Source organism: Accipiter gentilis, chromosome 2 (genome assembly GCF_929443795.1).
Source record: "Accipiter gentilis chromosome 2, bAccGen1.1, whole genome shotgun sequence".
Classification (NCBI taxonomy): Eukaryota; Metazoa; Chordata; class Aves; order Accipitriformes; family Accipitridae; genus Astur; species Astur gentilis.
This window is the reverse complement of record NC_064881.1, coordinates 40,570,817-40,598,717: the sequence shown is the minus strand read 5'-3', so window position 1 is coordinate 40,598,717 and position 27,901 is coordinate 40,570,817. Positions and strand designations below refer to the sequence as shown.

General features: G+C 35.0%; 1 protein-coding gene across 3 annotated transcripts in view; it reads left to right on the top strand.

The window, feature by feature from the left end:
* TAF2 (TATA-box binding protein associated factor 2) overlaps positions 1–27,901 on the top strand; it is a 65,255-nt gene that overhangs the window by 22,914 nt on the left and 14,440 nt on the right. For all 3 annotated transcript variants that reach the window (XM_049824548.1, XM_049824557.1, XM_049824566.1), the window contains 13 exons: positions 1,886–2,021; positions 3,486–3,640; positions 5,848–5,962; positions 6,063–6,172; positions 6,950–7,015; positions 8,982–9,234; positions 12,698–12,838; positions 14,154–14,264; positions 15,907–16,100; positions 16,679–16,818; positions 22,614–22,683; positions 24,238–24,347; positions 26,730–26,959. In XM_049824548.1, coding sequence (XP_049680505.1) covers positions 1,886–2,021; positions 3,486–3,640; positions 5,848–5,962; positions 6,063–6,172; positions 6,950–7,015; positions 8,982–9,234; positions 12,698–12,838; positions 14,154–14,264; positions 15,907–16,100; positions 16,679–16,818; positions 22,614–22,683; positions 24,238–24,347; positions 26,730–26,959 — 1,831 coding nt within the window. The remainder of the gene's footprint in view (positions 1–1,885; positions 2,022–3,485; positions 3,641–5,847; positions 5,963–6,062; positions 6,173–6,949; positions 7,016–8,981; positions 9,235–12,697; positions 12,839–14,153; positions 14,265–15,906; positions 16,101–16,678; positions 16,819–22,613; positions 22,684–24,237; positions 24,348–26,729; positions 26,960–27,901) is intronic.

Sequence of the window (27,901 nt, the reverse complement as noted above, 5' to 3'; positions counted from 1 at the left end):
TAATGTCTGAGCCACAACCTCAGTTTCCGCCATGCATTTCAATTCTTTCATGGTTGCTAACTCTTCCCTACCTCCAGAATAACAGGACAATTTTGATAAGGAGAACTTTAGCAATTGCCTATTCACTAGAAACAACAAGTAGTCAACATAAGTACCTTCATATTCATCTACTTATTATACTTAAGAAGGATAATACTTGCTTAAATTTAGAAGTGCTTTTCTTTTTGTATCTTCTTAAGATGTTTAAACAGACATTCATGAGTAAAGTCAAGGGAGTCTCCCAGTAAATAGAAGGATGGAAAAAAATATTAAGGTGTTGCAGCTACCTTGGTTCTTGCCACCTCCTGAAATCTTACGAGCTGCAGATAAGGAGCTAAGTGCTGGTCCTCTGGCATATATCTTTCAACTGCATGGAAAGATTGGTCAAAGTTAAAATGGTTTGTTTAGTAGGCCTTTGAAGGTTCTGGAAGACCAGTCTCTTCCTGAGAGAAAGATCGGGCTGGCATGAAAGATCAGGCTTATAGCATTTATCTTTGATCATTACAATTCCTTAATTATTTCATTCTGTCTTGCAGTGTCTTCTTCTAAAGTCTTCGGACAAATCAGGTGTCTGGTCCATCTGGAAATGGTTTAGTTAGGTTATCTATAAGCGAGAATCACAAGGGAAGAATCCAATTTTGAGCCCAGAAATTTTAAGTAGCTGGCTTTTTCTATGTCACAATGGCCAATTTGTGATTTTTCCACCAACCAGTGTAAAATAAGTCTGGATTCCCACTTCTTAAGAAGTTGGCCTGGCATGGTGTGGGTCCAGTTTCTTCAGATGCTTTGTTGTTCATTCATGGAAAACTCAAATGTCCTGTGAAAAGAACTAAAAGAAAAAACATATGCAATGAAATACAATTGCCACAGACTTCATTCTTCAGTAAAATAAAGTCAAGACTTCTAATTATCTCCACTTCTCAAATAATTGAAATGGGGCAAAAAAGGTCTTATTTTTCTCAAGAATTACAGGATAACAGCTACTTTGAAATTGGGCTATAGGTCAGAATGTTTGTGTTCTAAAATGTAAACCTTGGTGGAGAAAATTATTTTTAAAGTTCATCAAAATTAAGTCTTCTGGTGTTTTATTGCTGTACAGCCACTAAGGCTATCCAGAAATCAGTTCTGTTTTTAAAAGTTTCAGGGTTTCACCATTTGTTTGCCTTCTTATAGGGAATGAACTTAAACATTTAAAGTATTTTGCTTATAGACATGAAGGGTATGTGTGAAGGAGCACCACAGATAGTTCAAGTTACGTAAACAATGTGGCAGCTGTAATGTGATGCTCTGCCTAGTCTTCCTTGGCATGTCATCTGAGTTACATGTCAGTTTGCTGAAGTGCTGAAAGCATAAAGTTGCTAACAAAAACAAAAGCCAAGCAATTTCTTTGGCTCATCACATGAAAGTCTGCTGTGAATTTTAAAAGGTTATTACTTTCCTTTAATTGCAACAATTACTTATTTAAATATGAAATATTGACTATGTACAGTCACTTTTAAATGGAAGTGGAGCAGGGGGAATGTCAATTCATGAGTAATTTCCAGACTCAAGTCACAAATTCCTTGCTCTGGTTGCTACTGCTACCACTGTCTTTACAGAAATACATAGCATGTATTCTGTCATTATTCTCTGTACAGTACTTGCTGTATGCCAGGTACACACACCCATGTCGCCTTTCTGTACAAGTGTGTGGTCATTTTAAGCATGTCTTCATTTATAACTTTAAAACAGTAGAAGAAATCCTAGATAATTGTTGGTGCAGCTATAATCTTGGTTGCTAAGTTATATTTTAAGTTTCATTCCATAAAATGCAAAATAGATAGCTGAGGTTTTTTTTATTTTTCAGCCCTGCATCGCATTTACATTTTTCTATCAAACACCCTCATACACTGTCTTGGGAATACTACACTATGTTCCAGTGTAAAGCACATCTTGTTATGAGACTGATTGAGAACAGGATTAGCATGGAGTTCATGTTACAGGTAGGTATTTAAATGATTATGTGGAATATAGACAACTTTTTGTCTTTAGTTGTATTTCTATTCATTAAATGGAGTTAAGGAAGAACAAAATGGAACATCATAGGATTCCATTTGTATTTTCAGTTTTAGCAGGATAGAACAGACATAAAATGTAGGTCGTTTGTGTTAGGATAAGGTTAGCTATTATTCCTATACATAACTTGTAATACTTCTTATATATTGCATATTCTCTTTAATGTTAATGTATTTCATTGCTTTGGGTTATTGTGATTGGTCAGTAACACTGAGGACCTGTTTTACTGACCTTAATTGGTGTTGCTGTGAGCCAATCTAATCAAATTATAAATAAGCAAAGTAATGAGAATCCAGCTTCTGCTTTCTCCACTGTATAAAATTTTCAGTGCTAGAGGGAGCATAGCTCTTTATATTAGAAGCAGCAGTTGAATAGAAAACTGTAATTTTAGTATGAAATGCTAAACTTCTGTAGAGTTGTAGTTTCTCTTCTTTACTAAATATGTTTTGTGACATGCCTTAAAAAAGATAGGGTGCTATAAACAAACACCCAGTTAGAAACAGAGTGATACTTTTTCCTATCAGTTTAAGGTTTTGGGGTTTTGTTAGTTTGGTCGGTTTGGTTTTTTTAAGGAAAACGTATGTGCTTGGGCTAGAGCTATTATAAGCAGTTGTCAGGTTGGAAATACAGCGGATACACCTTTTTTTACAGCTTTCCTTGCATAAATTTTAATTCTTGTTTTCAATTTTTAAAAAAGAATAGCAAAGCAGAAAACCTGATGACTTTTATTTCTAAAAGCAGATATAGTCAGTGATCTCTTTTACTGCAGATAATTTTTGAAAGCTGATGGTCTTTTAATGGATTTTGTGTATGTATATGTAACTCTGAGGAAGTTGGTTCCTTGAAAAAGCTCAGGTAGAAAGAATTGATTAAAAATGCACCCCTTACACTCTGCATTATAATTTGGTCAATGAAGACCACACCTGCTTGCAGTGACTAACCTCACAAATATATGGTCTTGAAGTACAGAGGTGCTTAGAAATAGAAAACGGGTGCCAAAATGTGTGTCTGTATTCCATTTTGAATTCAAGTATGTTTGTTAAAAGGCTGCATGATAAGTTGTACCTGTAGCAGTGATAAGTGAAGAAGACATTTTTAGTTTGTTACTGTTAAACACTTCTCATGTTAAGAAGCTGGAGTTTCAGAGCTTTCTTAGCATGGTGGATAGTTTGCCTTAAGTAAAAATACATTTGTGTCTGGAAATCACAATTTCTATTATGGACAAGCAAATAATTTTCTGAAATGTCTTTATTTTGAAAGACTTTTTTTGAGGCCAGTTATCAGAGAATGATTTTATTGGCTTTTAGTTGCAATTCAGCTGCAACTAAACAGAAAAGCTTATTTTATATATTGAAGTATTTAATGAAAGTAATAACTTTTTATCGTTTTAGGTTTTCAACAAGTTGTTGAGTCTGGCCAGCACTGCTTCATCTCAGAAGTTCCAGTCACACATGTGGAGTCAGATGTTGGTTTCCACATCTGGGTTTTTGAAATCTATCTCAAATGTCTCTGGCAAAGACATCCAACCTTTAATAAAGCAGTGGGTGTATCCTTTTTATTCTTGGTCAGGATTGTTAATACGGAGAATGAATTTGTTTTTTAATTGGCACTATTAAAGGAATGTGAAGAAAGACATGAAATATCTTTGCTTAAAACAGTTAAGTACATTATTCTTTGAATTAGATATATATGTGAGCCACAGGTTCACACTCCTTTCATAGTCTTTTAGAGTATGCTGGCTTTTTTGCATTTCTGTACTAGAAAGGATTTCATGATTTTAAGTTTTACTTTGAAAGAAGCACAAGAACTCTGCTGGAATTTAAAGCCAAATTACACTAAAGGGATTCCAGAGGACACTGCCCATAGAAATATGCTGAAGTCTGACATGGAAAATGCTATAGTCTGGTGCATTTTAAGATGTGATTTCCAGTAAATCACTGCGAAAGAAGTAACGTAAAGCACAGATTGATAGTTTAAAATATACTAACATTTAATAGCTTGATAGCTTGTGTTAATATTACAATTTCAGGTAAAATAAACCTCTGTGTGTTGATTCTTCAAATTTCAGTGATATTAGTCAAGAAATAGGGTTTCTTATTTTGGATTGATATAATGGTAAATTTGAATTTGCTCCATTTAACAGGTTTAATTGGTAATTTTATTTAACATGACTGCAGACTAAAATAATTTATGACTGCAGCAAAACCATGCCTTTTCTAACAGAAAACAGAAGTAGGTGTTTATATTTAGACATTATTTATTTGAGCTGACTTTAATGTTCGTGCATCTCAATATCTAACTAAAAAACACTGTATAGTTAATATTTATAGAGTAATATGACAAGTTAATATTTTATCTGCATCAAAAGTATCCATAAAGAATAAATATACATTGTTCTAATTTCCATATTTAGCTGTGCCAAACACTTGAGGAAAATAAGGGTTCTATATGTACATATATTCACACTGCAGCTATACCTACATGTCAGCATTACCATCTGAGCTGGGTGATTCTTCACTACATCTGTTCTGTAAGCAAGAAAGAATTGTAACTCTCAGATTTGGGGATTTTTCAGCTTCTCTGGACTTTGGCCCCAAGGCTGATCCTGTTAACTTTAACTTGTGTTTAATCCTATGGTTGCAACTTCCCTACCATGCTTCAAACACTGTTGCACCTGTGATAGTAAATTTTCCACCTTGTAAGACTGCAGGAGGTCTTTGTATTGTTTGGGAGGATATCTTATTACTATTAACTAGTGCTATCTTACACTATTAATGAGTGCTGTGTTGATGCTGAGTTTAAACCTTGTGCTGAAGAAGCCACTAAAAATGCCTTAAGCTGGTACCCGATGACAAAGTCACAGACCTTTATGAAGTCAGCCACTGCGACCAGAACCAGTCTGAGGTATCTAGCCAAATGACTATATTTTGGGAGAAAAGTTAATTATGCCTGTATGATAAGAAGCCTCTTTGAACCAGGAAGCTCCTGTCTTAAATGTCAGGACATGAAAGAACAGGTTTTCCTTCCCTGCTTTTGTCTTACATTGTTAAGAGACTTGTTGGGAGCATGCACTAGACTAAAACAATTCATTCTAGTGTTTATTTTTACTATAAATAAACTGTAGTAATGGCTCTCCTACAAATAATGAATGACGAAGTTATTCATAGGAACAGTTGAGTTGAAGAAATTGTTGCCTGGGATAAAAATGAAGAGTGAGATCATTACTTTTTATCAGTCATATTATATGCTCTCATATATATGTGAACTCACATACACACACACACACGTGAATGCTCAGCAATAAAATAATGGAGTTAAATGTAGTGTGGATAGAAAACAGAAGCTAATGTCTACAGTTTGCCCTGAGTTTTATTTAACTGAAATATATAGTAAACCAAATCATATTGAAATTACTGAAGTCTTACTCAATTACTTTCTCGAGAGCATGCTGAGGACACTGGATGTGGTGGGGTCCAATATAGTTTTTCATAATGACTTTTTTCTTATTAGATAATTTTCATTGTACTTCAGTTTTTCTCCATAAGATACATGATTGTACATTAAAGAACTGTTTAAAGAAAAAAAAAATCTTAAAATTTCATGAACAAACGTGTTTTTGTTTCCTGATTTTCTTGGGATAGGAAGTTCTAGGAATAAAGAAGCATAAAGCGAATGTAAAGAATGAAAACACTGAGAATTATGATTATTTGTAACTACTGCGTTGTGCACTCAAATTCCTATACTGCTTATTAGGGATCAGAGTGGAGTGGTAAAATTTTATGGTAGCTTTGCATTTAATAGAAAACGTAATGTATTGGAATTGGAAATAAAACAAGACTACACGTCTCCTGGGACTCAGAAATACGTGGTAAGGTCAATTTTCCATATTCTACTTACACGTACAAGTATGATGTATACATTAATAAGCGTAATTTTAATGTTAATAACAAAATCTTGTGAACCTGAAGGGTCCTCTTAAAGTGACAGTGCAAGAACTTGATGGATCATTCAACCACACATTGCAGATTGAAGAAAACAGTCTTAAACATGATATACCTTGCCATTCTAAAAGCAGAAGGTAAGAACTAAACTACAAACTGTAGGTATTTTGAATGTGGATATATGAAAACATATAGTGGATTTGATGACAAATATATGCTTTTTTAAATTTTGTGTTTATATTTTCTTAATCTTACTGAATAAGATTTACCTCTAATGTAAGGGGAGAGAATAGGATTTACTATTGGTTATGGACAGCAAGAAACCTTACATTTTATATGCAGTTCTTAATTATAACTAATTTTATTAAAGTTTTATAAAGAGCTTATTTATATAGAATGAGTTGAATGAAGAGTCTAATTAATCAAATTATTCAAAATGCCTTTGAATGGAAAAGGCAAATTAGAAGGAAGACAAATGTAGGCCAGAGGAGTACCTCAAGTGAAGATATATGAATGAAGCACTTGTATAGTTTTCCTTTTCTGTTAAGAGTGCCAGGGCTGTTCACTAAACCTAATGAGCAAGAAAAGTTGCATACTTCCTGAATGGATTCTCTCAGTTTCCTAATGTATTTTAATAACGACTTTGACCTCAACTTCTCGAAGTTGTATGCTTATGTGTAATTGTAAAAATGGTGAGAGTCAAGTTTAAACCAATGTAAAGTATTGGTGATTATTTGAACAAAACTGATGCACAGCTCAGTTTTGTCAATATTTTTTGCTGGAGACAGCATTATTTTTTGGTGTAGTAAAATACACAGAGAGTACTTTTGCAGGCTTAAGGTCAGTTTATAAACATACCTTTGCTATTCTGGTAATTAATACCTGGGTTTTTTTCATTTTCTCTTTTTTAATAGAAATAAGAAGAAAAAGATTCCACTGATGAATGGAGAAGAGGTGGACATGGACCTTTCTGCTATGGAGTAAGTTAGCTTGTTGGAGTTTCTAAGTGTAAGAATGAGCCATGTTCCCCTTGTCTAAAGCATGCTATTTTGAAGTATTTGATAGTAATGTACTTCATTATATGACTGGCAAATTTCAAGACTATACCACACTTTTTTGGCTTTGAGACTTTTCTTCTGTAGCTGGGAAGATGCTAGTGAAGTATAAAATGTACATGTTAGCTACTATAATCAGTTTTTTAAAAAAAAACAACTTAGGCATGATAAGGTGATACAAGAAATTACTTGATTCTTTCTTACACATTTCTAATGATATCTTTCAGCTGACTTCATAGGTAAAAGGTAAACAAGAATTTGCTTGAAACAAAGTAAGAGCCATTTTTGTTGGACCTCGATGAAGACCATTTAACTGGCACTAAGAGAAGTTCCTGAAATCTGTGGTTAATTACGAAAGAATCCTTTTAGATTGAAAATAAGTGATGAAATGCTTCGTACTGAAGTTCATACTGGCGTTAATTTCACTTGGAACTGTTCAGCTCTTTGGAAGCAAATTCTTGCTTAATGTAAATACTCACTTTACCCTCCTTGAGTTGGATCTAGTGGTGCTCTTAGAAATACTGAAGGTGTTGGTACCTTGTTTGCTTGTTGAGGGAAGTAAATAATCTGCTTTTGAAAACTAATGGTGTCTCTTTGAAGAAGGATAGATTGCTTGTCACCTTAAAAGTGTTAGAAATTCTCGTAAATTTAACCTCACCTAAAATATCATGAGAAATAATTTTATAAGGGATATTTTCATTGAGCAAGTTATTGTTACTGATTCCATATGATAGCTGACATATGAATAAGTACTGTTTTAATTGTATTTAAAAGCAATTAGCATAAATATTTGTGAGTAGTTCTGATGAGTTATGTTCAGGTAGCTATCACATTACACTGAGCTGAGACCTCAATGATCTCGAACTAACTTTGAACTGCTGTATGATTTTATGCAAGTCACTTATGCTTTGTTTATCTGCTAAACTTCAATCTGCGATGCTGTCATTCTTTTGTCCAGTTTGGACTACTACACTCCAAGCATATATAATAATCTTCATTCTTTTCTATTCTAAATCCCGTGTATGCACTCTTCTTTTCACTCTCCTTTCTTCTTTAGCTACTATCTTGACTGTAATTCTAGATATTCTACAAATGTATCCAGAAATATGCATCATATTTATAATGATGCTCTTTTCATCATTGCAAACTCTTTCCTAATTCCATGTCTTTATTTTGCTGTTATCAATTTTTATGTGGAAAACTGAGGGACTTTATTATATAGTTTGTGCTTGTTTCTCCCATAAATAACTTCTGCAGTCATGGTGCTGTGTGAATACTAACATATAAAATGCTTGTTTGGGTGGAATACAACTGAGTAATTTTATCTGTAGCACTAAACTTTAATCCTGTCTGTTGATACTTTCACTTTTATCATCATTTGGCTTGGCAGTTTTGTGCATTTGCATGGTTACCCTTGTCAGCTTTCAACATCACAGCATGTGTGTGTTTGTAAAGCACTTTCACATCTATTGATAAAAAATAGTATATAAAAAAATGGATGTTTATGACCAGGCTTTCTTCAGAAATTTTTTTGCAGTCTTAAGGTGATACAGTGCTGCTCACTTATGAAAGTTATAGTGTCTGAGGAAGTAGAATTAAATATATTGAGATTATACAGTAGTTACCATGAACTCAGATCTGTAGGTTAAAAATACTAAAACACTGTATTCACTTTGACGTTAGAGATTTGGACAGATTGCCCTGGGAGGCTATAGAATTGCCATCCTAGAAGCAGGAGTTTTGACCAGGTGACTTTGAAAAGTCCCCTCTAACTTCGATTCTTTAATGGTTCTTTGAATCTACAAATAACTCGGAATAAGTTAGAACATCTTTTGAATTTCTATAGTCTTGAAATGTTGTAAGCTATTAATGTTTTTCATGTCTGTCTTAGTGCTGATTCCCCTTTGCTCTGGATAAGAATAGATCCTGATATGTCAGTACTGAGGAAGGTAGAATTTGAACAATCTGATTTCATGTGGCAGTATCAGCTTCGATATGAGAGAGATGTGGTTGCACAAGAAGAAGCCATTCTGGCATTGGAAAAGTTCCCTACTCCAGCATCACGGCTTGCACTGACTGATATACTAGAACAGGAACAATGTTTCTACCGAGTGAGAATGCTGGCCTGCTTCTGCCTTGCAAAGGTAAGGTGGTGTGGATGGGAGTAAGAGAAGAAATCCACTAGGCATTGTAAATGTTTGAAAACAGGTCAACACTCATCAGTTCTTAAACTGGCTTGATATTTAGCCTCTTAAAAGTGTTTGCCAAGTATTTTTAACATGACTGATTTGAAAGGAAAGCTGTATTATTTTAGTCTGTAAATGGAGACTGTAGAAGGCTTTCATAATTGTCAAAATTGAGATGTCAGACATGAAAACCACAAGGGATTTTTCCGGATTTCATTAAGTGGTAAAAATAAAAGACTTTTGTTTAATTTTTTTCAGAGCCAAAGTACATTTTTTTATTTTACTGGGAAGTTCCTTGGCCTGTCTGTTGAGAACTCTGAAGTGCTGAAATTCATCTGTCTGTCTAATGTGAATTCAGATTGCTGCTCTATATTGTTTCAGATTGAATAGGGGCACAAAATAAACATCATGTTGGTCTGCAATTAAATATCAAAAAGCCAAATAATTGCCTTGAAAAGGGAAGATCTTTTTTCTTTAGACAGAAAATTGCATTAAGAATGAAAATTAGAGAACCCTATAAACCCAACTGGGTGGAAACAAAGAAGAATAAGAATTTCTAAAAAGGCATGTTGTTGACATACTTTTATGGACATAAAGGCATACTTACTGGCAATTTGTAGAGTTCAGATTATTGGCTATAGCTTACTTTCTGCTGTCTACCTATTGAGAATAAATCAGTACCTGTACAGCAATAAATCCTTTGGCCATATTTCGAAAATCAAAACCCAAGAAATGTTTGTGACAAAGTATTTTAATGTTATGAAACACTGATGTAATACTGCCAGTGTATGTAATAGTACTGGTACTGCTAGTATCTGACTTAAAATATACACATTTTTATAATGAATTCACTTGGAATATTTAAAAGTGCATATTCTGTGTGTAAATATTGAAAGAGCAGTTGTTATAGCACTTAAATGTAATAGTTTTTTCTGTCATTACTTTGAATTCTCAGGCAACTGAGCTGCAGATAACCATAACCAATTTTGCTCAGTTGTAATTGTATGAAAAATCTTGCTTCTCCAGAGAAGATTGTTGACTTACAGAAAAAAGATAATAAAGCTAAGCGGCAAGTATGGCCGTGACATTAAATCAAGGTGAAGGAGCATGGCAGGACAGAGTTGTAGATATGTTTATGTAAGTTACCAAGGAGGAAACTGTAATGTATTCTATTACTAGTTCCAACATCATGGTGTTAGTAACAATCACTTCCTGTTGTCATTAAGTCATTTTAATTTTCTCAGCTTGTAAATATTCACGATTTGTATTCTTTATTGGAAAAAAGCCAAGTCCTTCATGTTTATTAGGGGGAGGGTTCTTTTTTGTTGATTTGCAACTTCTAGCTGGATTGTGGTTACTGTTGTGAAATGTTCTTGGTGTTCTCATGTTGATACAGAGAAATGATAGGTGACAATGGAATTATAAAACTGAATTTACTACACTTTCTAAATGTACTGTATACTTCATTGTAAAACAGCATTTAAGTCTCTCAGGCATAAAGTATCCATGTAACATACTAAATCCTCATTGATAAGAAGTTAATAGATGCATGTGTGCACACACGCACATACTTTGCTGAGTAGTCCATGACAAATAACCCTACAGAAAAAGGAGAGAACAATGTCACAATTTTAATTCCTTGGAGTATGCAGGTTGATTTTCCAGTTCAAATCCATTGCAGTGTTGGTGATGTGCTATAAGGTTTAAAAAAGCAACACCACCACCACAAACTCCACCACCATCACCACCACTCCCGCCTCAGACATTGCGGAGTTTCATAGCTGTGCATGACAGTTACATCTTAGGCCATGGTTTTTATGCTATACTGAATTGAAGGATGCAGAAATAGAGTGTACGTGCCATCTTTTTAAGTAGAAGTAATACAAGACAGGCTACTTGCTTTATGGTGTGGGGAATGTGCAAATATTTTTAATTCAGAGTGTATAGCATATCAGTAGAATAAATAGAAAACTTGGATTCTGTCAGTATTTAAAGGGAAATTCAAATGAGTCAGCACATTATGAGACCAAAAAATACTGAAAAGATGATGATTTAATTAGTATTGATTTAATTTGAAAATACTGTTGTTCATCTATAGATTTTGCAATATTAAGTGCTTAAAAAAGCAGAAGTTAAAAAATATTTAAAAATTTTCACCCCAATTTTAATGGAATAGCAAATATCTTGTAAATATAGTAAACTTTGATAATATTTTGGAGGTTGAGTTTTATTTTACACAGCTACATAAATTTCACATTTGCAGTTTTAAGTTCATCATCGTGGTTTCTAAGCAGTCTTTGGTATTAAGCTTCTTCTGCAGGAAGAGTCGTTATGTACCTTAAAAAAAAGCTATACCTGTATCTTTAGTTTGAAGACTTAAGTTATTGCAAAGGGAACATCTAGTCTGACTGCAGTATTTTCTCTCTGTGAATTTCCTTTGAAGCCTGACTTACTGGGAAAATGTTTTTCAGTAATAAAGCACCCATCTTATGTAAGAGCAGTGGTGAAATGGATTACTACCCATCTTCAGATAGCCTCTTTCTTACTTTTCATTGTCTGATTGTGTATGTAATACCCCTTAGAAGGAAATCATCGATTTCATTTTCTTCTGTGTGAAAACAGATTTTTTTCCTTTGCAGTAGGTCTGTAACAATGGAAATTCCCGCTACTTTGTAGAGTGCATTGGCCCCATTTGTTTGTGTGTGTGCGTGCACACAATCTGTCATCAGGCTTAATCTGTCATCAGGTGTAGTTGTTCTTGTCTGCAGGCTTTCACGGCTCCATACAGCAAATGTATGAAACCCAGGATGCTGGGAAGGCACAAAAGCAGTTTTGTCTTTGTGGAACCTTACTGTGTTACACCAAAATAGACTATAGCAATACATTTGTCTCAGTACACAGTCTCTATGAATTATGATTAAATTTAGAGGTAGCTGACTTGCCTTTCACTTTAGGGGTGGTCTTTTAGTCTTATGGTGGCTGAGGCCTACTTAAAGTCTAGGCTGAGGTTACTGGCAGGGTAAATTTGGGAAGTTGGTATTGCGAAAGCCTCTTCCATCACTGGCTTCTGTAGAGTCAGAAAAACTTGGCTTAGTAAACACAGAGTTTTCATCTAAAATATAAAAGAGAAAATAATTAAGAACAGAACTTTATCATGGAAAGATAATTAGTTGCAGACATCTTCCAAGTGGAACAATTTCCATAAAATTTACCTTTACTGTAGAGATGATACATTGGGGATGACAGTGAAAACTTAGCTAATATAAGACAATACATTGATGAAAATAACGTATCTATTTGAAGGACAGTATGTTCTTGGCAATTATCCTTTTTGATTGTGGGTAATGTGTATTTTAATACAGCCAAACTAAACTTGCAGTGGTGATGTTAATGCGATTTCCCTTCCCCCCTAATTATACAGATTGCAAATTCCATGGTAAGTACGTGGACAGGACCACCAGCCATGAAGTCACTCTTTACCCGAATGTTTTGTTGTAAGACTTGTCCAAACATTGTGAAGACCAACAACTTCATGAACTTTCAAAGCTACTTTCTGCAAAAGGTAAAATTTATTTTTTTCACTGAATGTTTTAAAAGAAATGTCAAAATACAAAAACATTCCTATGGTTGACAACTACAGGAACATGGATAGCACAGTCCTGCTTTGCCCCTTCATAAAAACCCAAAGTAACTAGTTCTTTCTTATATGGCATCTGTTTGTTCCATCTTAGTCAAAAATCAGTTAACAAAATTTTAGCAATTTTGTCTGAGTAGCTGAAGTTAAATTAGTATTTTCTTCAGAATGATGGAGTAAATATAATAATTATTTGTAAATATTTGTGAGCTAATTCTTAAATGGAATTTATTGCACAGTAACAAAGCTACTCATTTTATCTTTCAGGTAAATTCAGCACCTGTCTTCATTAATGGCAATGATATACGGCAAATAAAATCTTATAATTCTTATCTTAAATTGGTGGGCTTTTTAGTTCAAGGCACTGCATAATCCTTCTTGTCCTCACCTTTATATTAATTGTCAACATCATATATTGCTGCAGCTTATTTTGATGTTGATGTGGGTTTCTTTTACTGAGACCTGTAGTTGTTGGTTGTACAGTGAATAACAAAATGAATTACAATGGTTTTCTCTCAAGATTTACTTTATGGTTATTGGATGATTGAGTTCTTATTTCACAGATTTCATATTCCTGATTTTGGAGAAAACTCAAATTTTGTTTTCTTACTCTGACCAAAACTTCTTCATCCTTCTCCCTTCATCTCTTTCTTGGACCTTCTTTTATATTTTTCTGCTCTTTTTGTCATTGTTCATTCTTTCCCACTAAATCTTACAGTTTTCTCCCTTTTAATCCCATGTCCCACGTTTCTAGATCTAGAGTAAGACTCCCTATATCTATGTGAGTGGAGCTAATACCTGTCTGACTAATAATTCTTCAGGCTTTACTGACTGTATTCGATCTATACTTCTTAATGGTAATGGAAGCTTAGACATCACATTCATGTGAAAACACCCAAATTCACTGCCTGTCTCGGAATTAGTTCCATCATCATTTTCTGTTTCATTATTTTTCATTTGTTACCTTTTTGATAGTGCCTTGACTTGAGAGTCTTTTCTTGGATACACAGTTTTTTCAAATGTCTGCACTATGTCTGATTACTGAGCAATAATTACATAGTTTATTTGATCTGAATATTATATAGCATGTGGTATGACTTTCAAAAAGCATTTAAAAACAACTTTTCAGAGATTTGCTATTGTAAAATTGTTAAGTGCTCATTTTCAGGATGTAGTTCTTTTCAGGGTGTAACTATCATTTCACTAATGTAAGAATGATGTTAGTATTAATTTTATTACACAGACTATGCCTGTTGCCATGGCCCTTCTGAGAGATGTTCACAACCTCTGTCCTAAGGAGGTTTTAATGTTTATTTTGGATTTGATCAAGTATAACGATAACAGGAAAAATAAGGTAAAGAATGTGTTTATTTTAATCTCTCACTTTTTTGTTGAAAAAAGTCTTAGTTAATACACTGGTTAGGAGAGTAAATATATGGCTAGGAGAGTGGATGAATAGGTGGTACACTAAGCTAAACAGTAAATGTTACAGAATGTTCTGTAGCTGACATTTCTGTGGCAGCATTTCTTGGTTGTTTCAAAGCTCTTTGTGCTTGTTGACTTACTAAGGACCTGCCTGTCTTCATTTGCACGCATACTTTTCTTGCCTTAATCTTTTTTATTCAAAAGATCCATGTGTTTTGAGACAACGTGCATGAGGCTAACATGTAGTATGCAAAGTTAAGTGCTGGTTTGTTGGGGTTTTTTTCACCTTGAGAATAGTATTTGAAAGAGCAAGGAAAGGAAATAATCTTTTTTTTAACAATATACGGGACTCTGGGATTCTGGGTTCTGAATGTCAGATCTAGCTCACAGACCTGGATTGTCTTCATCTAGTTAAATAACAGCTGAAACCCAGGTTAATATTGTTCCATCACAAAACTGAAGCATGTGAGTTAGAAGTGTTGTCTTCTAAACTTCCTTCCCAGACAGACCACCTCTGAAAGCTGATTAGATGACCTTTAAGATCCTGAGATCTTACAAATACAAAATTCCATCTCCCTAGCTACAGAGGAAGTCTACAAATGCTAGGAGCCTAGCATAATCTTCCCAATTAATTGCTCAAAGTTAAGTGGAACAAATCTGAAGCGTCTTAAGCCTCATTTTCTTGTGTGTAGAAACACACACTGTGACAAGACACTTGTTGCAAGATTACTGAAATAAGAGGGTGATAGAGGGTGAACAGGTAGAGAGACACGTGAATGCAAGCACCTGTAGCCACAAAATTTGGTGAGTTGTGCTAACATCTCCACACTACCAAAGGAGAGACCCCACCTCACTTTTCCACATCCCCCTTCCATGCATGTATTTGACATCTTCTACTGGATCTGACAGATAGTGGATTTGTTTAGATAAAATTAACTAATATTCAGATCCAGTACTTTCTTCTGCTTTTTAAATTTTATTTTATACTTTTTGCTGCTTATTAACACGACCAACAAATGCAACAACCAGCATAATGGAAGGGGTGAAACAGTAAGCCCAGATAAAAGGAGTGAATTAAGAAGCAAGATTTTCCTCACTAAGCAGCAACGAACCCATTAGTTCACCTCAGAAGCTTGTGAAGTTGCTAGCTAGATAAACTGTCTGATTTTGTGAGGTGCTAAACACGCATTAACGTTGGTAACCTTGGTACATAATATAGAAACAGACAGGTAGTTTTAGATGCTCACATTTAGAAATAAATAATGGCTTTTACTTTCCATATCTGGAAATGTGCCTGGTTTTTTCCATTTTTATAAAACAATGTATTACTATTAATATTCCTGTATTACTATTAATATGTTCTTATTACAGAGCAAAGAATAATGATTGATAGTATGTCTGCTTGCTCAATCACTCTCAAATCCATTTTCAGAACAAATTTATTCCTGCTTTGCTTTCTCACATGGTTTTTGTTTTAAGATCTTGTTCTGTAACAGTGCTTCAACGTTTCTTAGCTTTTAAAGAATATATATTGTTATATTTACTTGTGTTTAAATGCTGTTTTTATCTAGTTTTCAGACAACTACTATCGTGCTGAGCTGATTGATGCCCTAGCCAACTCTGTAACTCCTGCAGTCAGTGTGAACAATGAAGTTCGAACGTTGGATAATTTAAATCCTGATGTTCGACTTATTCTTGAGGAAATTACCCGTTTCCTAAATATGGAGAAGCTTCTTCCCAGTTACAGGCATACCATTACAGTCAGGTGTGGTTTAATAATTGTACACATGAAGAGAGCAGACAGATTAACACTACTTATTTGTTTTTTATGTGCCCTTCTGTAGTTAGGATTTGAGATTTTAGCTTGTGTGTCTTAATCTTAAATGTCAAATTCTTTCTAATTTCCAGAAGCTGGTAGTGCAAGTTTGTCTTGATTGCTTTATTTTTCAACATTAATTTCTATCAATGTAGACTTTCAATAGCAGATGTAGATTCATCATGCTTGTGCCTCTTTCAGAAAAGCATTTACGAAAGTTTTGCAAAAGGTAGCCTTGTAACAATATCTGTAGAGTACACAACATGATCTGAGCTGTGTTTTCTCTGTGAGTTAGTACAGTTCTACTGAAACCAAACAATGAATTTGAGGTGGTGGGGAATTTTGTTTGTGTTTCTGCCTAATTCAGAGTAAAGGAGAGCTATGTGTTAATGCTGTGAAAGTAACATGTTAATTTGGATAACAATTCTAGAAAAATTGCAGTACTTCCTTTTGAAGAAAATAGTTTTGTTCTTCTTAGCTGGTATTCCATAAACCTAATGTAAATTTCCTCTTTCTGCCATATCTAGCTGTTTAAAAGCTATTCGAGTGCTTCAGAAGAATGGTCATGTCCCAAGTGATCCCGCTCTCTTCAAGTCATATGCAGAATATGGGCACTTCATAGATGTCCGAATAGCAGCATTGGAGGCTGTCGTTGATTACACAAAAGGTACTTTTTTCAAGTATTTTGACACTTTAACACTTGTGGTATAGTAGAAAAAGGTAATACTTACCTCATTAATATTAGGTTGAAATAGTGTCCACCAGAAAAGCTTGTGTGATGACAGATTTATTGATAAGAAGCTGAGATTTCTATTAATGCTTTGTCCTAGAGAATGCAAGTTTTATGACGATGTGGTGAGCATTGTTTCTCAGTGTCTTGCAAATTGAATCAGATACCTAAGTTTTGAAATGAGTAGACAGCACAATGAGTAGTGGCAAGGGGTTTTGGCACTTTCTTTTTAATGCTTCATTTTCAGTGATTTTGATTCGATTGTGTTCAGCCATAATTGCTAGTCAAAGTTCTTGGTCTTGCTTTACCTTCTTGCTAATCTCTTTATTTTGCTTTTTGCATGCATCTAACGGTTATAGATTTTGGAAACTTAGATTATTTTAATGATTACTGTTGATTCTGCTTTGCCATTCCTTATACATAGCTTATGTTTGTGAGATGTTTCCATTCTTTCAATACTGTCTTTATCTTAGTTGACTGTTGCAGGTCCTTGAAAGAAATACAGGGTAGCTTTCTTAAATGCCATTTGAAGTTGAAATTCATTCCTGACAGATTTTCTAGAGGCAGTTAAAATTATAGCTTTATAATTTGCATTTTATGAAATTAATTTAGTACTACATTGGCCTGTTCATTTATTTGGGTTAGTCTTTCTCTGTTCAGCAAACTTGTGACAGTTCTTTTTTTGAAGGGTTATCCCTATCAAAGTGGCCAAATACTTCAGTTCTTCCTCTGTGAGCAGACTGGTGATTCTAGACTTGTAATTATTCTGCCTCAAATTTCATGTTTTCATTTTCAGGGTAATGGAGAATTTCCTTTGCTTTTTGCATGAATAATTGTTTTCTCTTTTTTATAAGGGCTTTATTACTTTGATCTTACTGCTGTCATTCTGTCCAAAGACTTCTCAAACTAGATAGGCAATGGGAGGTTTTAAGGCAATTGGAGTCTTGAGTGAACGCATCTGGCAGAATTTATACATACGCTACCAGACTGAAACCAGACTGTCATACAGAAAAACTAATAACTTCACTCTCAGGCTCAGTCCTCAGTCTTGTAATTCACCAAGCATTCTGGATCCATAACCCATGGCACATGTACCATTTGGTGACCCTGTGAGTGATACCCAGCTAGAATTCAGAACTCTCCTGGTACTGTGCATCTCTCTCTGTTAGGCTACTTGCTTTGTTCCTCCCTTCATAGAGTGTTAGTGGAAAGATTTGCAGGAGAATGGAAAGCTTACTCATCAGCCTGCTTCCTTTAGAATAATCTCCTCACTAATTCATCCCACCCTTTGGAAAGACAAACTGATAGAAAAAATGTTTTCTCATTTAATTCTTGACCTTTTATGGATGGTGTTTATAGTTAATAACGGACTTGGATAATAAAGTGTTTGTACTGCAAAATAATATAGTACATCTTTAAAACAGCTGATTAAATGGGTTGCTGTATAAGCAAGGTAGAGTAAGTTGCTTGAAATACAAGAAGGTAAACTTGAATGGTAAAAGGTAGTAGAAAGATTACTTGAAGAAATCAGTGATTGAGCTGAATGTAATTTTTGACTGAGTTCACTGTGAGATCTGGAAATGATGGATTAGAGTATTACTGCCAACAGCTTTTTTTCTGATGCAGAGGTAGCAGATGCAAATATCTATCTGCTATAAAGTCACTACAATTCACAACACAGCCTACTGGTCATCAGTATCATTTCTTAAATACAACCTTCCACCACTGAACACATAAGCTTCTGCTCCTGCTATAAGACTGGTAAGTTTTTGGTGGAGGGGTAAATCTGGAAGCTCTGTGTGCTAACTGACTTCTTCAGCTACCCATATAGAAGTTAGCAGCACTTGTCTAGCAGAGCCCTAAACCTGGATTTGGAAGGAGAAATGATTGGAAGTCTATTGCCAAGAGGTCTGATTCTCATTGTTCCCAGTTACCTGGTTTCCAGTTCATACTGGATGTAAACCAGTAGCTATCAAATGCCTGTTGCTTGTGCCAAAGCTGGCTTTTTAACAGTTCTTGTAAAGGAAGCTGATGGATTTTGTAATTTCCATAAAAAGGAAAGTCTGTATTTTCTAGGGCAGTGTGGAACTCCCATGTTTTTCTGTCAACTCTCAGGGCAGGAATAGCACTGCATTTTTTTAAGTTACTTTAAAAGAAATAATTTCTCCATGGAACTGAATAAGTTGTTTTCTTTGCTGTTAATAGTAAGGCTTTTTTTGAGACACAGTAGCTCTGTAAAATGCTTGAGGCGGCATATAAGGACTTGGACAGTTGATCTAAACTGGCTTGAAGTGAACAGGGTTTATTAACTTTTTTAAGTTAGCTTCTGAAAATTATATGACTATTAGTAGTTATATGTATACAACAAAGCAGTTGCGTACTTAGAAGAGGTAACAACAAACCATTCTAAGTAAATACCCATGATTATCGAATCACATGAATGTTAAAGTTTAGGGTCAGAGATGCTCTGCTGTAATTGAGAACTGATGCACCATCTCTTGTAATTTGAAAAAATCTGAAGAGGATTTTTACTTCAGAAAGCAATCACTAGTTTTTATGTCTACCAGAAGTATGAAAACCTACACATCTTTCTTTTCCCACAGCCTTCTAGACAAACTGGCAAGATACAGACAAAGATGGGTGGTCTGTGAGATGGGTAGGAAATTGGGTCATCCTCTGCACACAGAGGATGGCGATCAATGTTTTTTACTCAGGCTGGCAGCCTGTCACAATTTGGGTCCCGCAGGGAACATCTTCACAAATTATCTGGACCACAGCATTGACAGCTCCCTCACCAAGTTTGCTCATAACACTAAACTGGGTGGTGAGGTAGATGTGTCAGAAAGGAGAGCCATCTTACAGAGAGACCAGGACAGGTGGGAAGAGCCAGCAAGCAAGAACTGTATGAAGTTTAACAAGGACAAGTGCAAGGTGCTGCACCTGGGCCAACATAACCAAAGAGCCCAGTACAGGCTAGGATCTGTGTGGCTGGAGATCAGCATTGCTGAAAGGGACCTGGGGGTCCTGGTGGACAACAAGGTGACCATGAGTCAGCAGTGCCCCCCTGCAGCAACAAAGGCACATCGGATCCTGGGCTGCATCCGTAGCAGCAGAGCTTGAGATGGGATCATCCCACTCTACTCAGCGCTTGTCAAGCTGCACCTGGAGTACCATGTCCAGTTCTGGCCCTCACAATTCAAGAAAGATGTGGGCAGACTGGAGAGGGTCCAAAGGAGGGCCACAAAGACGATCAGAGGACTGGAGAACCTGAAGAAGAGAAGAGAAAGCAAAGCTCAGGGGGACCTCATCACAGTACTCCAGTACTTAAAAGGCAGCTACAAAGAGGACGGAGGCGCTCTCTTCAGAAGAAGCCATGTGGAAAGGACAAGGGGCAATGGGTAATAGTTGCATGGGGAGAGGTTTCATCTCAACATAAAAAAGACATTTTTACAGTGGGAACAACCAATCAGTGGCACAACTTCCCCAGGGATGTGGTAGAGTTCCCATTGCTGGAGATTTTCAAGATGTGATTGGAGAGGGTGCTAGATAATCTCATCTAGGCTCCCTTTCCCATGAAAAGTTGGACCAGATGATGTGTTGAGGTCCCTTCCAAACTGGGCTGTTGTATGATTTTATGATTCTTCTGGCTAATAAGATTTGTTCTGCCCAAGATCAGATTTAATTTGTCATTGCTCCCCAAAATGTTTTGTAGTTGCTATATAAATTTGAAGAGCAGGTTAAATGCATTAGTAGCAAAGCTTTGGAAGTCTAGCAGGCCTAGTTTACACTATAAGGCAAATAGCAGGCAAGACTTACTTTATTTGAAGCAGAAATAAGTTTAAGAAGCAAAGAAGACTTTTTTTTTTTTTTTAACCAAAAAAGTATGGTGTTTCATGGTTCTGTTATCCAGTACTGTCAGCCTACAGGATTCATCTCCTAGATTTCTTATTTTCTAATCAAAAACCATTTTTAAATCCCTTTTGTAGCTGTTGAAATAATTGCAGCTTGCTTATGATTGTGACTTAATGTGTTCACCATGTTGTGCGTCTCTGCTGCATGGTTATACAATATTATTCTTCTTCCATGCAAAACAACTTTTGCATGCACTGTTCTAGCTGCCTTCTATCCCAAGCAAGGTAGCTGTCAGGAAAAGCAGTTGTGCATGGAGTTGAGCACAGACAGTTACTAATCCCTTAAAAGTTTGTCCTAGGCATAGCTTTTCAAAGATTTCCTCAATTTTTAAGGCAAAATCTGAGATTGCAGTTCTGGTCTGTATGGATACAAATTTGCTCTGGCATCCATAACTGTGTAGCTGTGGTCTAAATGGTACAGAACATGGGCTAATACATTCTGCCTCTAAACAGGACTCATCAGCCCAGTTCGGTGCCTCACCAGTGTAACCTGTTCTGTTTTGCTGGATTGTGGGAAGAGCAGAGCTGACTTGCAAGTGGCCTGCAAAAGACTACTCAGCCATCTTCTAAGCAATATTATAATGTAGTTTTTAACTATTTGGCTGCCTCTGCCCAACCTAGGAAGAGATCTTATGTTTTGAAGAGATCTTATGTTCTAGTTGTCCGAAGTATTTAAAGAACTTCTATTAGAACTGAAGTGCTGATTCTCATAATATAATCTGAATAATTGCCTCTTCCTTTAAAAGCAACTTACCCTAGTGAAATAAGAAGGGAACAGTAGGTATTAGAACTGGTTGGACTAGAAAAGTTGTATTTAAAAATTGACTGAAAACTGACTGAAATCAAGAAGGAAAATTGAACTAAGGTATTTAGTACTGAAAATACAGTAGGCTTGGGGAAGAAAGAAGTACATTGCTAGGACCACAAAATGGAAAGCAACAGAAATGTTTTTGGAGCTGTCTGTACAGGAATGATTAATACATTCCAAATTCTGAAGTAAAGCAAAGCCGAAGCAAGCTCTTCATTGTTTTGAGGAAATGAGACGAGAATACTGCTGTAAAATCTTAAAATTATACACCTGAGAAAAAGATTACATAAAAATTCCTTCATTTTTTGTGTAATCAGTGATGATGATATCCTGTGTTGTTTCCTCTTTTGCACTGTTACTCTGACAATCAAAGGAATTTTGTGATGTGATTTAAATTTTAAACTAACAAGCTGATTTTGTTTCCAACAGTGTCAGGCAGCAATTTTCTAGAAGCATGTGCCGATAAGTTTCAAAATCCATTTTAATTGTGAAGTATACTGATTTAAAAAACTAAGGAAGGCTACTGAGAGGAGTATGCTTGCAGTTTTGTATAAGCCCTGTAGTCTTCCTCTTTCAGTCCTACATATAGATAATAATCTTTCACAGATTCCTGTGTATGGGAATTGTATATTCTCTATTCCTTAGAGAAAATACTGTACTTCTGATTGTTGAAAAGATACTTGAATGCATCTGTTTTAGGAAGCACATAATATCAAGATGATCATTTACTCTGTGATCTTCCCAATCAATGCTCATGAGTGACAGTTACCTGCTAATAGTCAAGTTGGTGGTTATTGAACAGTTGAAGCATGAAGGAGTTTCGTGCACATTTCTATTTCAGTGTAAAGTAAACCACCTCTTACTTTGAATTTGCAGTACAATTAATGAAATTGCTCTTTAGTTGCAGTGATTCAAGCTCTTTGTGTGCTAATTCAGGAACCTGTGATTGTCTTCATCAAAATCCTTCCAGTTTATATATATTTATAGGCATTTTATTTTATTTTTCTTTGCAGTTGATAGGAGCTATGAAGAACTACAGTGGCTGCTTACAATGGTTCAGAATGATCCTGTACCCTACATAAGGTTAGTGAATTAATAAAGAACCAGTATTTTTACTAATGCTGGAATTACTAAGTAAATTCTTGGCCTGGAATCACTAGAATAGACCAAATGCTTAACTGCCTAATACTTCTTCATAAAACTGTTTTTTCTTCTTGTTATTTTATATAAATAGAAATGTATTTTGATCTTTCAATGGTTCACATCTCAAAAATTAATATACTCTGTTCTTAATCTCCATTATATTATTTTTGTCTTTTATGTTCTACCCGTGTGGTGGAAGTCTGAATTTAGAGGTCATTCCCTGATTATAAATAAAGTATATAAGTCTGATGTCGCATATGGCAAAAAGACTTTGTGATATTTAGAAAAGACAAAGGTTGAGACATAGTGCACACAGTGTTTTGCCAGCAAGGAGTGTAAAGCAATTGTTAGACTGTAGATGGGGTGAAAGTATAATGTGAAAATATGGTGTAATTTCTAGTACTGGTTGTTTCAACTCTGTTTTCACCAATGAGTGACTGGATATTGTAGCACATTCATTATACACCATTGAATACCAAGGTTCATGATCATTGTTCTTTCCCAACACTTTGTTCTTAATGGCCACCATTAAAATACTGAATTTCAAAGATAAATAGTGTTACTTTTACTCTCTCTATAGGTGATTTCTTGCAAAGATCATAGCTGCAAGATTGTTCTCTATTTTATTTCTGTCATTCTTGTTAAAGTAGATACAGTTAGACTCACTAGAGGAAATTTAGCTTCAGTCTGGGAAGGAGATTTAATTTGATTTGTACCTTTTTAAAGAGGAGTTTAAATTTCTGAGTGCAATATGTAAGCCCCTTCTAAAAGAAAAGAAAAAAAAAAAACTGTAAGACTTTTCTTGTTCCAAATGTGTAAGACAGCAAGGGGAAAGCTGGCTATACAGGGAAAATAGTTAAAATAATAAGTAATGGACCAAATAATTATTCTCATTCATAAAATATTTTCAAGGCCAAGTTTACAGAAAGAAAGTGGGGAAAAATGTATCTACTTTCAGCTCAGTGTGTAAATATTGTAAGCAAACATGGTAAGTGCAGAATCTTTATACACCAATGTAACTTAAGAGATGGCTGTTCCTTTTCAGAAAAATGTGCAAGTCACTGGTTTTGGTCCTGCCATTTTGAATCAGTCATAAACATTTCAAGTTGTTTAAAAATTCTTTGGTGTCAGTATGTAAGGAGTTTCTTTGCCAATGTTGCTCCTTCTTTGTAATGATCAAGTCAGTGTGCAAAAAAGATTGTTACTAAACAGAAGAGCATAATATAGCCTACATTTTTAACAGGTACAAAAATGATGGCTAATAACATCCTGCTGCTTTGCACCTTACTTTTTAAGTTACATTGCTGATGGTAAACCTGTGTCTATGCATATTGGGGACAGAAGGAAGAGCTAAAAGCATAAAACATTGGTTAAATTTTTGGAAGGAATCCTGTATTTGAATAAGTTTCTACGAATACTGCAAATAGAACAGACTTTGTATTCTTAGTGTATTCATTTGGACTTAATGAAGATGTTTTTTTCTATTTTTTTCAGGCATAAGATTCTGGATATGCTGACTAAGAATCCACCTTTTACCAAGAACATGGAGTCCCCTTTATGTAATGAAGCTTTGGTAGATCAGCTTTGGAAACTGATGAATTCAGGTTGGGTTTTTGTTTGTTGTTTGGTTGTTTTGTTGTTTTTTTTTATTGTAAGTTTTTTTTGAAATAAGTGTTAAGACTTGCCTCAGAATATGCCAAGATGTCTCTTAGTTTCTATGGCTAGAAATTGAAAATTCAGTCTCAGAAGTTCAGTATCATGTATGAACTTACAAAACTTTCTCAGTGACCCAGCATACCAAATCTTGGTTTTCATTCCTTTGTCTACTATTCTGGTGTGCTTTTGATACACTTTGGCATAGAATGATTCTTTGACCCCTATGTTCAAAGCAAATGTTTCCTCAAATGATGGTGTCTGTGTTACCTTTTTCTTTATAGTTTGCTTTAGATTAGGTAGTCTCTCTTTGTCCTCTTTTACTAAACTCTGGGAGAATATGAGAGGATAACATTTGTATAGATAATTTAAATGAGATTTTTAGAAGTGCATTATAAACCTAAGACTCAATTTGCCTTGTGTGATTAGGAAAGATCCTAATGAGAGAAGGGCTTGCATCTTTACCATTGACCTGTTTTTCATTACTGAAGCAGTTTTATCCAGTCCTGACAAACTACCCTTTAACATCTGGCACATTACTACATAGATTACATATAAATGTTTATATAGCTTTTTTTAGGTCATTGAAGGCTGTCTGTTTTCTGTGTATCATTATTTTTAGAGTTTAAAAGTTTACAGCTACACTCCAGGGGCTGAAGTGGGGAGACTACTAGTAGTTCAGTTTCATAGGATTTGCCAGGTGTCAGGCGCAGAAAATAAACTATTTTGATGTTACCATCAGAGAGTTTGTTTTTCCTTTTTCTTGAGAGAAGAGTGTGTGCAGTGTTACTTAAAACCATTGCCTCCTTTTGCAAGTAACAAATAGGGTATACATTCTTACTATGATTCATGGGGCTTTAAGTACTTAAATTTCTATGCATCAAGATGACATAATGTTTCAATTTATTTTCTGTAAGGGATAACTGTAGCATTCCAGGGTGCCTTGAAAAAAATGTTTGTTAATGCGAGACAAGTTAGTAGCCAGGTTTAAAGCTGCATGATTCTAGAATCATGAGTTGCTTTCATTTAAAATAAGCACATGCAATAGAAAACAGACTCTGATTGATATATGTAATCTTTTTTTTTCCCCCTTGTTAATCTGCATTAAATTGGTAATGCTCACAAGTTCCAAAGATTGCAGAGAAATTCAGCAACCAATTGTATTTAAGCTTAGTTATTCAGCTGGAAAAGGAGAGACATACTGAATGGGAATTCATATCATTTTAAGATGTACTAGTTTTAAATTATTTGTTGTTAAAATATTAGAATAGTTTTAAAATTAATACTTGTGAATGTGTCATTCTCTAGAGAGTATTTTAATGTTAGAAATGTCCAGATTAATATTCATATTGCTTTGACTTGTAACTGGGTAAGTGTATGTACAGCTAAGCTTACTCAAAACACTATTAAGCCCCATGAAACTTACTATTTACAGGGATAGATCTTGTAATTTTATTTTGTGCTAAGTCTTGCACAGCCACATTAACATGGCAGTTGGCACATCTGTGTCTTGTTTACCAGATACAGTTCTATTCCTGCTGTGGAACAATATGTTCAATAAACTTGCAATCAGTCAAGAGCTGGGATGAGTTAACACCAGAATCACTGTATTTGCAGCCTTGCACCAGATGTTAGATGTCTTTCTGTTGTGATTGGTGCCAAACGTGCTTTGACCATTTGTGTATGAAGAGATAAAAGCAGTACACAGTTTGCACTGAAAAATGAAATCAATGAAGCATTGCTTTGTGCAGTAAGAATACATATCACCAGTATGAATACAAATTAAAGTATTGAGTATCCAGTGAAGTACATGACATAGTAGTGACATCAAAAAGCATGTTTATGCATTGCCATGTTCTCTATCAGTGTGGTTTCCAAAGGGTATGGATCTCAGTCATGCTTAAGGCTCCTACTACATTTCATGGAATATATAGGCAAGTGTGACCAAATCCATTGATACGGGAAGCCAGTTTGGTAACCAAATGTTCTATTTAATTGTCTGATAGTAAAACTTAAAGTGAAACTTCAAAAGTAAAAGCATACGAGTGTGATTATTTTTGTTTTATTTTTCATTATGTTATTATAGCACTTACTTTGTCAGTCTTGTTTTACTAAATGTGTCCAGTTTACAACCCAAACAACTTAAAGCCTTCCTTTTAAACAGGATATGGCAGGTGAGTTTGAGTCAATAAGAGGCAGGAATAATGAGGGAATTGTATCTGAAGCACAGAAAATGTCATGCTCTGGTGGATCCAGATCACTTAAAATGTTTTATTTATGGGGGAGGAGAAGATTGTATCTCTGTATTAACAATAATCTCTTTTGGATTTTAGGAACTTCACATGACTGGAGATTACGATGTGGTGCTGTGGACCTCTATTTCACACTTTTTGGCCTCAGCAGACCTTCTTGTTTACCACTGCCAGAGCTTGGACTTGTTCTTAATCTGAAAGAAAAGAAGGCTGTACTTAATCCAACGATTATCCCTGAATCAGTTGCAAATAATCAGGAACCTGTGAATAGTACTAACAATCATGGACAGTCAGTAGGATTTCAGAACACCGTAAGACAAACCATCTGCGTAGATCCCATTCAGCTGGCTCTGAGTGCTTGCATTGGTTGCTGATTTAATTTTGTATTGTGTTTAAGCTTCTCATGCTTTGCCTAAGCTACCTTTATACCTTGTTCCTCTTTATTCCTTCCACTTGAAAAGCTGGCATATACCATAACTTTTTTGACTTTTTAAAACTGTTTTGCGTAGCATATGCAAGCTTTTTACTTGTTTTTTCTCATCTCATCGTTTCTGTTCTTTATAAAACTTTACTTTTCCTATATTGCTTGTGAGACATGAAGTGATTCACAGAAATGTTTGATGCTGTGATGAAAACTTTTTTTAATTAGACAAAGAATATTGCTTATGGGCAAGTTATGCAATTTTCCAAAACAAAACCTTTTATCAGTAAATTTATTACATCTTAAAATACATAGGTATACCTCTTTTTAAACAACTTTGAAATGTGAAAGTTGAAACTTTAACACATCTTCATTGAACACTTGAATCTGACTACTTAGCACTGTGCTCTGAAGGATTTGTAACAACTTCTGAAAAATCACATACATTGTTTGATATCTTTCTGGCTTCAGAGGCTTCGGTCCTAATTGTGTAGTTAGAAAATAGATATTACAAGCTATTCAAGTCATATTTTTCTTAAGAATAACTGCCACTGCTGCAAGTCTTTTTGTTGGACAAATTTAATTACAAGGGGAAAAACTCAACAGACATGGAAATAATGAATAATTTTATTAAATTCTTCTTGGTTTCAAAAACTACATTTGATTGAAACTGCTTAGAAGTAAATCCTGAAAGAGAATGTGAACATGTGGTTAGCATGTTTGAAACACTTTGCACCCTTTTGAATAGGATGGTTTACTGTTACTTTATCAGTCCCATAGTTAATTTCTAAAATGTTTTTATTCAGAAGTATACTGAGAGTGCAAATTATCA